The 17,088-nt window shown below is 43.2% G+C and overlaps 1 protein-coding gene across 1 annotated transcript in view; it reads right to left on the reverse strand.

Moving 5' to 3' along the window:
* Window positions 1–17,088, reverse strand: part of RHOT2 (ras homolog family member T2) — a 64,767-nt gene that overhangs the window by 26,707 nt on the left and 20,972 nt on the right. Inside the window, exons 11-13 of the mRNA XM_089664321.1 lie at window positions 15,182–15,302; window positions 3,365–3,449; window positions 191–336 (exon numbers count right to left, since the gene is read on the reverse strand). Coding sequence (XP_089520447.1) covers window positions 191–336; window positions 3,365–3,449; window positions 15,182–15,302 — 352 coding nt within the window. The remainder of the gene's footprint in view (window positions 1–190; window positions 337–3,364; window positions 3,450–15,181; window positions 15,303–17,088) is intronic.

The raw sequence follows: 17,088 nt of genomic DNA on the forward strand, positions 1-17,088 counted from the left end.
CTAGGGACGCCCCTGCAACCAGGCAATATAATATAAAGGCCATCCAACTGGATTTTAGGTTGTTTTGATGTAGAAAGTCAAATCCTAGGTATTGCGAGCCTAGGTGAAGGAACGGCAGCACACAGATGACTGTCACTGCATGAGACTAATAGAAGCACAGAATAGATAATGAGATGGTTGTTTAACTCACGTCCACTGGCACAGGTATCCATGCAGAGGCAGCAAGCCGTTCTCTGCCACACACACCGTGCTCTGCAGCTCGGGGCCCCAGGGGGTGTAGGGGAAAACACTGAAAAAACTTTGCAGCTCAGAAGGACTTAAAGCACCATCGCCATCCTGTGGAAAAGAAAGACAATTACATTCTGTCATGTGTAATGACAGTCATCTACAGTTGGTTGGCGAACCTTCCTCCATTATTTTTTACGCCTTTTCATTTCTTGTTAGTCCCACAACCAGTATTGTACAAAGCCACGCCCCACCATACTCCTCCCTTCCTACATTAAAGTGAATCTAAAGGCAATTTTTTAAAAATTAAAGTAAGAAATATTTTATACTCACCTACTCTGCGCAATGGCTCTGCACAGAGCAGCCGGCCCTGAAGTGCTTCTCCTGGGATCCCCCGCCAGCGATCTTAGCACCTCCTCTTCTGTGTCTGCCCCCATAGCAAGCGGCGTGTGGAGAGGGGGGGCACAGTAAATGTAAAATGTTTTTACATCGACGTAAGGAGTGCATTACGGTAAAAGACATTTATTTATTTCAGGTACTTATATATCGCCGTCAATTTACGCAGCGCTTTACATATATATTGTACATTCACATCAGTCCCTAACCCTCAAGGGGTGTACAATCTAAGGTCCCTAACCCTCAAGGGGCGTACAATCTAAGGTCCCTAACCCTCAAGGGGCGTACAATCTAAGGTCCCTAACTCACATTCATACATACACATACTAGGGACAATTTAGACAGGAACCAATTAACCTACCAGCATGGCTTTGGAGTGTGGGAGGAAACCGGAGCACCCAGAGGAAACCCACGCAGGCACAGGGAGAACATGCAAACTCCAGGCAGGAGGTGCTGTGGCTGGGATTCGAACCAACAACCCTGGTACTGCCAGGCGGAAGTGCTAACCATTTAGACACTGTGCTGCCCACATTTAGCTTTAGATCCACTTTTCCTCCCCCTCCCTACAATAATAACACTACTATTCCCTCCTTCCTATATTGAAGCCAAAGTGTAATGTACACATATTATAGCTTTTCTTGTTCACACCTTCCTCAATCAGCATACGATTACAATTTTTCAATCAAATTCTTTTGTTTAGAAGAAGTACCTTTTTTGAATCCCAGTGAGGTCATAACTGGGTCTGTCTGTTGGCATTTGCTCTAATTTTGTTGGGAGGGGCCAGTAGACTCTTGTAAAGGTTATAACACCTTGTTTTGGATCTGCTTCAAAGAGTGTTATATAAAAGAACACATTCTTGGCATCCCTTTAGATTTTCATGCTCCACCCTGCTGACAACTGGATGCTGCAGACTTTAAAGGCATCATAAACCTTCCTATCTGCACCATGTGTTTTTCATCTGTAAAGGATGAGCATCGATCATGTAGTGTCATGGTGTAATTTGATGTTTTGTAGCAGCCAGCGATGATCTTTATATTCTGACGGCTTGGATACCTTCCACTGTCAGAATACAAAAGCTCCGTGGGAGTGATTCCCCCATCAGCACAAAATGTAGTGAAGGGGGAACTGAACAATTTTCTTTCCTGCAACCTGTGACTGAAAATGTTTTAATGTATGGCCTGCTTAAGACACTTCCTGTGAAGAAACTACATATTCCACAAACCCTGGGTGTCAGAATCTAGTGTGTTTCAGGTGAAAGCTGCATAGTAATTAGAATTGAAACAGACCAAGCAAGCAGAGCAAATAACAGAGCCACCATGCAGTCTTTATCATATCAGTGCTGCCACATTTGTGATGCACAGTAAATAGTGAGTCATGAATTGTGACCTGGAACAAGTAGTTCTGTCCCTTTATTGAATAACTAGGTTCCTGTTTAGTGCAATGCCTTTAAGCCGTGCAATCGGCTGATCAGTTGCTTGAGCATGCACATCTAAAAGGATGCAGGGGTGTGTTCTTTCAAATCATGCTCTGCAATTAATGATTAATGACAGAGAAAACTTATATCTTGGACAGTACAGATGAGGCAAAGACAAAACAGATATGGAAGAGAGGGGATTGATGATTAAAGTCATACTGATACAAAATGAACAGGAGATACTGCAGCTTCAAAGGGTTATATTATGGAGATGCAAGTTTGAAGGGATTTCAGAACAATCAATTTTAACACAGGAGAAGACTTGCCAAAAGCATGGGGAAAAAAAGGCAGTGGCATCCCTAGGGGGGTGCGGGCCGCACTGGGTGACACCATCACAAGGGGTGCAGAAGCAGGATGTCAGCAGAGCTTCTGGGCTCTGTGAAGGTCCTGGCCAGTTATTGGGGTGATCCCGGATTCCCGGCACAGTGACAGCTGCCCCCCGTGTAGCAGTAAAATGAGTATCCCGTGAAGATATGTATCCACTGAAGCAACTGCGCATGTGCCGGTTTCAGGCCAAAGAAGCCGATCGCCGACTTTAGCAGAGGTGCCAGTTAACCCCTTACAGGCTGCAAACCGCTGAAGCTGATCCCGTGGATCACTATGGGTTGCAAGATCAGTTAACCCCGTATGGGTTCAACCTATACAGGGGTTAACTGTGGCAGCTCTGTGCTAAAGTCGGAGATCAGTTTTGTGGCCTGAAACCGGTACATGCGCAGTTGCTTCACGGGATACTAATTTTACCGCTACACCAGCACCGCTCCTTCCTCTCTGGAGGGGTGACACCACGTGTTACCACACCGGGTGACACCAACCCTAGGGAAGTCTCTGAAAAAAGGTAGGCCTGGAGTCCAGCTTCAATATATACCAGTGGTTCTCAACCAGTGGGTCGCGACCCCTTTGGGGGTCGAACGACCCTTTCACAGGGGTCCCCTAAGACCATCAGAAAACACATATTTCCGATGTGTAAAGAGCAGCTACTGTGTAGAAAGCAGCTACTGTGTAGAAAGCAGCTACTGTGTAGAAAGCAGCTACTCTGTTAAAAGCAGCTGCTGTGTTGAAAGCAGCAGTATTGGAGGTAAAACGACACTCATGAATTATAATTACTGGGTAAATAATTTTATGGTTGGGGGTCACCACAACATGAGGAACTGTATTAAAGGGTCACGGCATTAGGAAGGTTGAGAACCACTGATATATACAATAAAGAGGAGTGCCTCATTTCCCACATTAACAAATCCATGACCCGTCCCTGTTTGGCACTGTCCTCACCAAGTCATGCTTCTCGAACGTCTTCTGCAGGAATTGGTAGCCAAAATGGTTGAGCTCTGTGGAGGAGTCGTGAGGAACACGCAATCTGTGGGGAGGGAAAGAATAATTATTATTGGAAACAATAGAAGGAAACGTGTAGGCGGAGGAAGACAGCCTTCTATTAACCTCATGAATACTTCCAGAGGAAAAAGACAACAATAGGGAGATGTAGTATCATCTAAAATCTGGAGACGTCTGCTGCCTCCCCGGTACAGAAATCAGAAAGCGGATGGGGTGTACAGTATTGGGGTGACTAGTGTGATCTGAGCAGGAAGGTGCAGAATACACTCCATGTTAGCTGTAACATTGCTTACAATATTAAGGGAGGTGACTGTAAGCTGTCCCTAGCAGGCAGTAATGAGGGTTTAACCCCCAGAAGTGCGTATCACACAATGAAATGGAGATCTATGAGAAATCCTCTGTGTGAGCGGCTACTGGAGAATAGGAAAGGACAACCACCTGTCCAGAGTCACTGACTAATGTACTACCAGTAGTGCTCCTTTAGGGCTCATTCACATCACAATGCACATAAAACTGCACAAAAAAAAGTATACATACATTGATGTGTTTTAAAGGGTTAGTACACAATTTCAGGAAAAAAATTAAAAAGTTGAACACCCTACACCCTCCCTTCTCCCCCCACCTTGGTCCCCGCTGCAGTTCACAGATCAGAGTGGTTCTGATTATCATGCCAATGCTGATCAGTCAGAACTGATCTGATCTGTCCAGATCTCAAGGAAAGAATAGGAAGAATGGTGCAGAGCCATTGCAACACGTTATGTAGCCAATGAAACTGTATCATCCACAGAGGTAAATGCAGTGGGGACTGAGTGTGGGGCAGGTGTAGGGTGTTAATTCATCTTTTTTTTTTTTTCCTAAAAAGGTGAACTAAGCCTTTAAACCAATAGTACCCAAACTGTGGCTTAGGAACCGTGTGCAGTCCTTTGGCACTTTGTATGCGACCCTAGGGGCCCCTGCAAACTCTGACCTGTGTTTCCTTATAGCCTTGTTATTGAAAAGATTTCTAGCAGTGTCATGTAATGTGTCTCTAGTCTATATCTGTCTCCTCAAGCATGACCCACTCCTATAGCATGTTCCGTCTCTGACCCTCTCTTGTATCATGTCTGCAGTCTCTGACCCTCTCTTGTATCATGTCTGCAGTCTCTGACCCTCTCTTGTATCATGTCTGCAGTCTCTGACCCTCTCTTGTATCATACCTGTTGTCTCTGAGCCTCTCCTGTATCATACCTGCTGTTTCTGAGCCTCTCCTTTATCATACTTGCTGTCTCTGAGCCTCTCCTGTATCATATCTGCTGTCTCTGAGCCTCTCCTGTATCATATCTGCTGTCTCTGAGCCTCTCCTGTATCATACCTGCTGTTTCTGAGCCTCTCCTGTATCATACTTGCTGTCTCTGAGCCTCTCCTGTATCATACTTGCTGTCTCTGAGCCTCTCCTGTATCATACCTGTTGTCTCTGAGCCTCTCCTGTATCATACCTGCTGTTTCTGAGCCTCTCCTGTATCATACTTGCGGTCTCTGAGCCTCTCCTGTATCATATCCGCTGTCTCTGAGCCTCTCCTGTATCATACCTGCTGTTTCTGAGCCTCTCCTGTATCATATCCACTGTCTCTGAGCCTCTCCTGTATCATACCTGTTGTCTCTGAGCCTCTCCTGTATCATACCTGTTGTCTCTGAGCCTCTCCTGTATCATGTCGGCAGTCTCTGACCCTCTCCTGTATCATGTCGGCAGTCTCTGACCCTCTCCTGTATCATGTCGGCAGTCTCTGACCCTCTCCTGTATCATGTCGGCAGTCTCTGACCCTCTCCTGTATCATGTCGGCAGTCTCTGACCCTCTCTTGTATCATATCCACTGTCTCTGAGCCTCTCCTGTATCATACCTGTTGTCTCTGAGCCTCTCCTGTATCATACCTGTTGTCTCTAAACCTTTCCTGTATCATACCTGTTGTCTCTGAGCCTCTACTGTATCATACCTGTTGTCTCTGAGCCCTGCCCTGCACGCTCCCAGCACACGTGTGGTACTCACGGAAAGGTCCCGGTCCGCTCTTTCGAACGGGACCTTTCCTGATCATATGACCGGCCGTGACGTCACGGCGGCCACGACACTAAGCCCCGCCTCGTCTTGCCCACCTCCCAACGCAGGAACTCCTCTTCACGCCGGGACGATCCGGCGTGAAGGGGTTAAACATGCAAATAGTGCTCCAAAAATTTTTTAGGATAAATGTAATACAGAGAAAGTACCGTGAGTACCGCACGTGTGCTGGGAGCGCACAGAGTGCGCGCTCTCAGCACATATGTTTTTTGTTACATGAACGCAAATGTTCGGTGTCTAGGCCCAGACGCTGGGTGGCCGCACATTTACACAATTTAATATATTTTTTTCATTTTGGTGGTTTTGGACATTTATTTTATAACCACAGAATTTATTATGATTTGTGTAAAATTATTTTTGATTAATTTCATGTTTTGCATGGTTTTGTTTCACTGATTTTTATCAATCTTTTTGATTCTTATCAAGGCACAGCAGCATTCACTTTCAAATTTTTCACATAGTTCTTGTGGCGCAGGTTGTTTTTGTTTTAATATGCAGGAACGGGTGCTGTAAAGTCTGTAGTACATGTGAAGAAACTGTATATACAGATACTGCACTTCATAGCAGACTTGCACTCGCTCTGTAAAATTTTCAATTAAATATAGTTGCAGTTCACACAATCTCTAGATAAAGATATTGCCGTCACAATTCTTCGCCCACTGCAGGCTGTACACAAAGCGGATCGTTCTACCCGTCTGGAGCGCTGCCAGCGGTGTAGGTAGCTACAACTCACAGCAGAGGATCGGAATGAAAAGCCACTGCATACTAATGATTCCACATGGAGATGTGTTGTTTAAAGGCACTGCTGCTGTCAGTACTGAGACTCATTTTACCAATTTCCCATGACAACATAAGCCAGATCTTACTGGTTACTATTTTATCGACTCCACTTAAAGCGGTATTAAACACCCAAAGCTGAAAATGTAATATACTGCAGCTTACCAATAATTAGATGTGATGGCTGAATTAGTTTTCCCTTTTTAGCCTTTTTTTCCCTCTTTTAGACCTGGTGATCTGGCCAGTAACACAACTCCCCACTCTGGATGGAGGAGCACAGGGGGCACCTTAGGACAAGCAGCATTGTCAGCCTAGAGGGAGGGGAGTGTTATACGTACTAGCAGATTTCTATACACTAACAAATTGAAGTCAAACTCCAGCTCACACTTTATAACCAGCCACAGCAAAGTTTTTTTTTCTTTCAGGATAAAGGTTTTACATAAATAATAGCTGACCATTGTAAGCAACCCTGTCAGTACTGAATGGTTTGTCTCATCCCTGTAATTGCTACAGCTGCAGGATAGCTTGTTCTTTTGAAATACAACAGACAAACTGGCTGGATTAATAGGTGAAAATAAAAGAAAAAGTCTAAAAAAAAAAAAAAAGAAAAAGAAAAAAAAGAAAATGAATGCAGCTACATTAGGACAGATCAGTGTTTTGTATGCAGTTTCCATACAACTCTATGGACCTTAAAATTGCACCACACTGCACTTAACACGCACAAGACCCTTTTTCACATCAAAGCGAATTCGCACTGCACATGTTGGCGGCCTCCACTGAAAGCCATGTTATTTCACTTGCCATGCAATTCCATGCGTTCTGAAACACATCAGCATGAACGAGGGCTAAGTCCTCATGCACACTTGATGTATTTACATCGGCTGTTTTTGGCTTTTGACATTTTTTTCTACAGCCATTAAACCCCCCAGCAAGTTATCCTAGGTGTCCATACACACATAGACTGGAATCGTTTTTTAGCAGGGACGTTCTTTGGCTGGAAAAAAACCCAGGACTAGTGGGCTTCTAGGGGAGTTTTTTTAGCTGTAAAAATGCTCTAACGCTGCAAAACGCTGTAAAACGCCGCAACCCGGCATTTTTGGATGTTTTTTTACCCCCCAAAAAATGTGTGTGTGGGGGGGGGGAGTTAAAAAAAAAACGAAGCTAAACGCTACTACAAAAACGCTAAAAAAAGCTGAAAAACTGACTTTACACAGCCAATGTTACCAGAATTATCAAAACGTCCAGCGTGCATGGAGACTAAGGCATCATTCACATGGGCGTTGAGGCTCATATACCATTAACCGGAATTTTTCTCAGCGTCTCTAGACTCCAGGTGCTGTGTGCAAACAACACATTCAAATCACTTAAGACGCAGCAGCTGCACAGACACAATTGTTCGTCCTAATGTGAAAAAAGATAAACGGACCGCTCCAGGTGAGCAATTGAACCATCCGCCCCCTCTGAACATCAGCAGGTGCTGGTCCAATCCTTGACTGCGGCAACATGTGAAAGCAATGAAAGCTGACCGCACTCCATTGATAAAACTTCCACATTCTCATGGTTGGCAAAAAAAAAAATATATAGAGAGAGAGAGAGAGAGAGAGATCAGAGAGAGAGCTCAGAGAGAGAGAGCTCAGAGAGAGAGAGAGCTCAGAGAGAGAGAGAGAGAGATCAGAGAGAGAGAGAGATCAGAGAGAGAGAGAGATCAGAGAGAGAGAGAGAGAGAGAGAGAGATCAGAGAGAGAGAGAGAGAGAGAGATCAGAGAGAGAGAGAGAGAGAGAGAGAGATCAGAGAGAGAGAGACACACACACGACATGGTGCAGTACCATTTAAAACCTCGCCCTTGGACAGTCCCGCGTCACCTCCGGTTCCAATGTTCATCACTTTCGGTTGCCACTTAACCAATCCTGGCGCGTCTCATCACTTCCGGACTTAATCATAGGGACTCCCTATGATTAAGTCTGGAAGTGACAAAACGCGTCAGATTTTGGTTAAGCGGCAACCGGAAGTGACGAACATTGGAACCGGAAATGACGCGGGACTGTCTGAGAGCGAGGACCGGCAGTGGTGAGAGCATTGTACAGTCTTCCCTCTCTGATACTATCGACATATGGAAGTTTTCACATCTTTGGCCTAATTTTAATCCATTATCTTGTAAGTGAGATTCTTTGGGCAGAGATTAAATGGTTTTAAATGCTACTGCACCATGTCGGGTCTCTATCTTTTCTCTTTTATGTGATGTTTGTGGAGAGTCATCATCAGAGGCAATAATATTGGAGAATTTGAGTCATTCTTGGGAGGAATCGATTTGTGATCTGAGAAATCATCTTTACTCTGGAGGAATATATATATATATATATATATATATATATATATAAAAATCGCATTTGCCAACCATGAGAATGGAAGGCAAATAATTTTGGTGAGTGCACACCTGAAGGGGGAGCACGGCACATTGGTGAAATAATTTAAGCAGTCACGTAGTGATTTTCTTACAACTTTGATTTAATTCACATGGTGATTGCAGAAGGACTTTGATTTATGGACTTTTTTGTTGATTATCACTCTATTATTTACAGAGCGCTGCACTAATATTTTGTTATTACAGAATATGATTTGTTTGAAACAAAATGATTAACTTAAAGAGGAGCTGCTGACTTTTAATAAGACACTTACCTGTACCAGGATTTGGCGATGTGCTCACCCGAGGGGGTGCTGGGGACCGTGTTCAGTCCTTAGCGCCGGCATCTTAAAGCCGAGTTCCACTCACTCTGTAAAATAATAAAAGTCAGCAGCTATAAAAACTGTAGCTGCTGACTTTTAAAAAAAACAACCACTCACCTGTCCCACGATCCCGCGTTACCCCCGCTGCAGCTCGTTTCACTTGCAGCTCCTGGATTCCAGGAGGCCGGCATCTTCAGTGTGGGCACCCGGCTTTGACAGCTTGCGGCTTCACAGCCAGGTGCCCACTACACAGGCACGAGTAGCGCCGCGCTTCATGAATGTCCCCGTCGTCTTCTGGGACCTGTCACATATCCCACAAGACTTCGGGGAGGGAGGGTAGGACGACAACTTCCATTTCTGATCGCCTAGGCAATCGCAGCGGAAGTGGGAGTGGGTACCTGTCAAATTCGGGTACCCGTCCCCCCCCCGCTCCCCAAAGGTGCCAATCCTTAATGGGGAGCGGGGGACCAATCTTTAAAGTGGAACTTCCCCTTTTGGTTGAACTCCGCTTTAACTGTGGGCACCCGACTGTGACAGCGAGCTGGGCTGAGCTGAGCTGTGCATTGTGAATGGTCCAGCAGTCTTCTGGGATGGAAAAACAAAATGGTTGGCCACACATACAGCGATGTGGTGGATGCAAACCTTTATTGGAATCCTTTACATGCAATATGATAAAAACATGACAGCTCCAAGACAGGACAGAGGAGCAGTAGACATGTTTCACACGAACATGTGTTTATTGCTATGCCTAAGCATGTGTTTGTGGGAAACGCATCCACTGCTCCTCTGCCCTGTCTTGGAGCTGTCATGTTTTTCTCATATTGCATGTAAAGGATTCCAATAAAGGATTTCATCCACCACAATCGCTGTTTTAGCGGCCAACCATTCTGTTTTTCCATTGCATCTGTGATCACGGATTGGGCCAGCACCTGCGTGTCTGTGGAGGGGTTATATAGATTCGGAACTCACCTAGAGCGGATCTTTTGCTCTTCCAGCAGTCTCCTGGGACCAGTCTTGTGTCCCAGAAGACTGTGAGGAGGGAGAACTTCTGATCACCTAGGTCAGGGGTAGGTAATCTGAGAGCCGCAGGACTACAAGTTCCATCATGCCTCTGCAAGTCATAGCTGTAACTGTCAGTTTTGTAATCTTTGCAATGCCTCATGGGAAATGTAGTTCCACAACAGCTAGAGAGCCGCAGGTTGCCTACCCCTGACCTAGGTGGTTGAAGCGGAAGTGGGAGAAGTGGGAGCGAGTACCTGTCAAAATCAAGTACCCGATCCCCAAAAGTGCCAATTCCTAACTAGGAGTGGGGGGGAGGCCTTAAAGCAGTATTTCCCTTTTGGATGGAGCTCCGCTTTAACAAATGAATCCAAAAACATATTTTTGCATCATGCACATCTTTGGTGGCTGTGTCCATGCAGCCCCTGTGTACTAGTAAACGTCAATAGGCTGCCTGCACGCAGCATCCGCAGCCTAGAGACGCTGAAGCAAACGACCCCTTCACAGAATACGGCTCCAGGACCCGTGTGCATGAGGCCTTAACTCCGTACACAGCCCTGGAAGTTGTATAAGCAGCATGGTTGTGGCTCATGGTCATTGCTCAGCATGGTCACGTGACAGAGCTGACCAATGGGACTCTCTTCTCACCCAGACAAAAATAGTTGTCCCAAAGTTGAGTTTTAAACATTTATTCTTAATAAAATACTACACGAGGAAAGTCCTGTTCTGCCTATAACTCTGGGAAGAGTACAAAGGGTAGCGGGATAACACAAAACGTCTAGACCTCATGAGAAAATAGAGGTGAAGAGAATGATTTGCAAAAGCAAGAACTGACCTACCTTAGCATAGCTCGATTCCTCAGGTGAGTTGTTACTGACATGATGGTTTGTGGAGGCGAATATTAAAGTATATCTAAACTCAAGAAGAATGTAATATATTGCAGCTTACCTGTCCTTAGCTGTAGTGGCTGCATTCGTTTTCTTTTTTTTCAGGCTAACTACAGTTTCTGCAAGTTTAAAAAGTCTGCCAGAAATCGTGTATCCCTGTTATGTTTTGTGTGTGGAACTAAAATCTCAAAAAAGGGATCTGCCTTTCCAGTTATCATATGTGTACTACAGAACAGTTTTAGAGAAGAGGAGAGAGGGAGGGAGGTGTTCTGCAGTCCTGTCCCAGGGTGGCAATGCTGTTCACAACAATAAAGCAAAAACAGGCCACCAAAAATGACACAAATTGCCGGTGTCATTAGCATATCTCCGACTCACTTGTATAAGTGTGGATACAAAAACCCAAAAACTACATACTAAACAATATGGTAGTGTGACAAGAACACCCCTACCTAAAAAAGCAGGTTACTAGATGATCCACGCGGAGTAATATGAATTCAAAAGAATTTTTAACAATACTTTATTTGATCACATAGATCATAGGGAGGTTAAACATAAGCACGGTGTACATATGAAAAAAATAAAATCATGTTAAAAAACACTTAGCGTCTTCAATTTAGGGTTTTCAATTGAAGACGCTAAGTGTTTTTTAACATGATTTTATTTTTTTCATATGTACACCGTGCTTATGTTTAACCTCCCTATGATCTATGTGATCAAATAAAGTATTGTTAAAAATTCTTTTGAATTCATATTACTCCGCGTGGATCATCTAGTAACCTGCTTTTTTAGGTAGGGGTGTTCTTGTCACACTACCATATTGTTTAGTGGCAATGCTGTTCCTCAGATACAGAACAGTGAGTGTGGTCATTCTAGGACAGGAAGTGTGTTACTGGCAGGAACATTAGGTGAAAATAAAGGAAAAAAAGTTCAGCTATTGAGGGTTGTTTACTAAAACTGCATGGTGCAAAATCTGGTGCAGCTCTGCAAAGAAACCAATCAGCTTCCAGGTTTTATTGTCAAAGCTTAATTGAACAAGCTGAAGTTAGAAGCTGATTGGTTACCTGCACAGCTGCACCAGATTCTGAGTGCGCCAGTTTTAGTAACTGTCCCCCAGTATATCTAAAGACATTGGGTGGAACTTCGGCGTGTGATGTCACCGCGTTCTGGAGAGACGGCGGCCATGTTCTTGGTTTTAAACTTTGTTCATTCAATGCTGGTTATTTTAACCTCTTGCCGTCCGCCTGCTGTTTATAAACGGCAGGGCGGTGGCACTCCAGGGGCGGGTTGCCGTTCACGAACGGCAACCGCCTTTTCTAGCTGTGCGCGCTCCTTGGGCGCACACAGCACCGCGATCCGGTGCCCGCCGTGTCCTCCGGACACAGTGAAACACCGATCGTCGGACGGGACCTCTGTACGAGGTCCCGATCATGTGATAACTGATAGGCCAATCAGTGATCACATGCAAAGTAGTAAGCAAGATGTCACTTGTGACATCATTGCTTACTACGTGTGAAATCTGTGAATGATCACAGAGGTCACATGGTACAAGGCTATTCACAACAGCCTTGCACCATGTGACAAGCTGTGACCAATCACAGCTCACTCAGTATTTCTCAATGGCTGCAAGAATGCAGCCAGAGAGAAAGAGAAATGATTGCTTTTACATCCTATATGGGTGTAAAAGCAATCACTGTAAAAAAAAAAAAAAAAAAAATCTTCATCACCCCCACAAGTAGTACAGTGTCACCACCATGGTGACACTGTACTGCTAGGGTGATAGTATGTACAAAAAAAAAAAAAAAAAAAAATGTAAAAAAAATGTTTAAAAATTATAATTTTTGGTTATAAACTAATTTGGCTTATTTTTTTTTTTACTAAAAATATAACGGAATAAATTTTGGCCAAGATTTATGATGAAAGAGTATTTATTTGCAAAATTTTATAAGAAAAACACTTTTTAAAACATTTTTTGGATATTTTCATTTACATAGCAAAAAAAATAAAAATCCCAGCGGTGAATAAATACCACCAAAATAAAGCTTTATCTGTCTCAAAAAAATGGTAAAAAATTCATATGGGTACAGTCTTGCATGACCGCGCAATTGTCATTCAAAGTGTGATAGCGCTGAAAGCTGAAAACTGCCCTGGACAGGAAGGGGGGGAAAGTGTCCGGACAGGAAGTGGTTAAGTCTTCATGTACGTGGATCTTTTAATAAATTTGCCTACATTTATACTAATGCACTATGGGTTGCCTTTGTTCTTTATCCCTTATCTGATTGTCGGATGGGAGATTTTTTAAGGTTTGAAAAGATTCAGAGTGGAGAAATTATCTTTTATCTGCAAGAAGTTTTCTATTGAGGATTACCTGCCATACTGATTCCCCATCACACTGCGCTTACTGATCGGCGTTATATGGTGAAAGTGTCCGGTTTAGAGATCTTTGAAAGCGGAGTTATTATCCTGTACCCGGTAGAGGATATCTACTGGAGATTATTTGCCATACTGATTCCTTAACACACTGCGCTTACTGACCGGTGATATACAGTCAAAGTGTCCGGTGATTTTTTCCGGGTGTATGGTGACGGTTTATAAAATCAAGATTTTTCTCTTGTATTTCATCTGTTTGAGGATTTATATGGACTTTATTTTGGACATTATTATATTTTCTAATTATCGCTGCATTTTTTCTATTTACACATCTAAGGACTGGTTAGCAACAATAAGTACATTTTTTTCTTGGGTTTAGATATGTTTTAAGCGTGGAAAGGCCACAATGCAGGGGTTAAGTGCTTGTTTTGTCTAGGGCATCATTGAAAAGCACTTACCTTATCCCTTGCTCCCCCAGGCTTCTCATTTCATGCTACCAGTCCACAGAAGCTGCTCTCTGATGTCATCACGTATAATGCAGGACCAGCAGTCTTGCATTGAAAGTGAGAGCTCAGAGGCCCCACCCACAACCCAGTGCTTTGGGAGGGAAGAGGAAAGAATAAGGCAAGTAAAACTGGAAAGGCCTTCTTATCTGCCATCCATTCCAGAGCTGCCTGAAGATCCAGTCCAAACAGCTGACCTCCAGAAAATGGAAGACCACAGAGCTGCAACTTGGAAGCGAAATCTCTTTTCAAGGTTTTACGGCTGCTAGGTGTGATTGTAATTGCATACGCCAAAACTCCAAGTTCCTAGCCAGACAAGTCATGGTTAAAACAGGTCTGAGATTAGAAATGGTGGAATCCTAGCAGATTCTCCCCCCTCTTATCTGTAGGACCCCCATATCCTTCACTGGCAAATCAGCTTTCCTGGAAACTTTATAGAGGGGGACATCTAGCTTAGGACACTTGCTCCATACCAGGCCTGGATCCTCACTGAAGGGAAACCTTCTCTTATCATATCTCCTCCTCCGTAGGAAACACTGAAACTGAGCAAGGGGCCTGGAGGACCTTTTTTTGAACTGTTTAATGGCAATGTGTTTCCTGGGCGGTGGGGGAGCTCCACATCTCATAGGCTGTCATGGAAGACAACTGGGGGAAAACTGCTTTTTAATGATGGTCTAGACCAGCCTTTCTCAACCATTTTACCCCAGAGGGACCCTTGGAGTAATTTTGAAGATCTCCTGGAATCCCTAGTAAGATTAGTCCATCAGTGGTCGCTGGGAAAAGCCCCTTTTATTTGTGGTGGTAAGTGAGAATTCCCCCATTATAGGGGTGCCGGAATGACACCCTTGCAGTCATGCAGCTGGCTCTGCCAAGTGGCGTTGGATGTGGAACTATGCAGGCACAATCAGATCAGAAGTCAGTTGGCCAGAGCTCAAGGAACTGATAGCCAACGCTGGAAGAACCTTAGTTGAAAATGGCTGCCCTAGACAAAAACAAACATTTAAGTTCAGCTTTAAGAGAATCATTGTTTTCGAGTGCCATAGCTGAGGCAAGAAGGGGTGAAATAGGAGCATGTTGTGTTAGTATATTAATTACTCTTCTCAGATACACCCCATTTTCACTTATTTAATCAATGTGATTTTTTGAAAAAAACTTTTTCCACAATTTTTCTACTTTTCTTCAGCATTACTAGAAACTGTAAACAAGGAGCATATGTGTGTCAAAAACAAAAATCAACTTTGCTGTTATGAATGGGCCCCCTGGCATTTCCAAGTTCTGAATTTTAGAAATGTAACACATTATTCTAATCATAATAAGATAACAGAAATAAATCTAAACAGAGAGAAAAGACAGGTAGATGAAAGGAAATCACTTACAGTCAGCATAGAAAATGAGGAATGGGAACTCACGGAGGGTAGAGGTAGTCGTCGGTAAGTTCCAGTGAATCGTCGTATCCAAAACGGCGCAGTATGGTCCACGTGGTCTCGTGGCGTCCCCGCTGGATAAACAGGGTGTTGAGAAAGAGAAAACCTGAAGAGAAGAGAAATTGTAGAAATGGAAAACCAAACAAAGAAAAAAATAAGAAAAGCGATGTGTGTGACGGACCGAGTTCTTCCAATCAGCTTCCACAGCAAACACTGTGAAGAGCAATCATCAACTAAGGGAATGATTTCGGACACCTATCATGGATTGTTAGATCGTTTCCTTTTTAGGTTTCCTTTGGTATGTAGGTCTCGATGGGAGAGAGAATTTCTATTGCTAAGGATAGCTGGGAGAATATTTTACAGTCTCTTCAAAGCATTTTCATATCTCCCTTCTACCGCCTTACACAGGTATTTATCCTTCATAGGGTTAAAAGAACTCCTGAGTTCTTATTTAAAATCGGTCTAAAAGACTTTTCTTGTTTCAAATGTGGACATGTAAAAGCTAGCTAGTTTTTTCACATTTCTGCTGTGGAACTAGTATGTGCTATCTGACACCATGTATTACAGCACATTTGTTTAACCATTTCAATACCGGGCAATTTTACCCCTTCCTGCCCAGGCCATTTTTCACGTTTCAGCGCTCTCACACTTTGAATGACAATTGCGCGGTCATACAACATTGTACCAAAACTAAAATTTTATCATTTTCTTCACACAACTAGAGCTTTCTTTTGGTGGTATTTAATCACCGCTGGGGTTATTTTTTGCTAAATTAACAAAAAAAGACCAAAAATTTTGAAAAAAAACATGTTTTTCTTTGTTTCTGTTATAAAAGTTTACAAATAAATAATTGTTCTTCATAAATTTAGGCCGAGATGTATTCTGCTACATGTCTTTGGTGAAAATAACCCAAATTAGGATGTAATATTTAGTTTGTAGGAAAGTTATAGAGTTCACAAACTATGGTATAGATCTGAATATTGATCAATCCTGAAGTACTGACGGCCAATCTAATTTCTTGAGGTCCAAGAATGTCAGAATAGTACAGACATCCCCCAAATGTCAGGACAGTACAGATATCCCCCAAATGTCAGGACAGTACAGATATCCCCCAAATGTCAGGACAGTACAGATATCCCCCAAATGTCAGAACAGTACAGATATCCCCAAATGACCCCTTTTTGCAGAGTAGACAGTCCGACGTACTTCATAAGAGGCATGGCGAGTTTTTTGAAGTATTTTTTTTGCCATAATTTTTTGGAAAATTAAAAAATTAAAAAAATTATTTTCACTATTTTTTTTTTTTTTACATACTGTCACCAGTGCAGTACAGCGTCATCATATAACTGGCATGGCGGTGATCAGGGACACTGACTGGTGACAGTATGAAAAAAAAAAAAATATATATTTTTTTATTTTTAATTTTTTATTACTTTTTTTATTTTTTTTTTCATATTTTACTATGACCAAAGTAGTACAATGTTACCATAGTAACATTGTACTACTTTGGGGAAGTGATCAGTATTTTTTTTTTTTTTTTACACAATTTGCTTATAGCAAAGAATTACTTTGCTATAAGCAAGCATTTACCTGAATGAAATCGATTCATTCAGGGTTTTTTTTTTTGTGCTTAGCTGTGATTTGGTCACAGCTAATCACATGACATGTGCATGTGATTAGCTGTGACCATTCACAGCTAGGCACTAGTATACAATGGATGGCATGAATGAAGCCATCCATTGTATACAACTGTCATGTGACCTGCTGTGATTGGTCACAGCAGGTCACATGGTACCAGCAACGGGGGCAGGTACTCAGATCTGTCATTGGCCGTGTCCGAGGTACACGGCCAGTGACAGATCGCGCCGCTGCACGGCTCTGCATTAGCGCAA

Source organism: Staurois parvus, unplaced genomic scaffold, assembly GCF_062004578.1.
Source record: "Staurois parvus isolate SC_StPar_1 unplaced genomic scaffold, SC_StPar_1.0 ptg001882l, whole genome shotgun sequence".
Taxonomy (NCBI): domain Eukaryota; kingdom Metazoa; phylum Chordata; class Amphibia; order Anura; family Ranidae; genus Staurois; species Staurois parvus.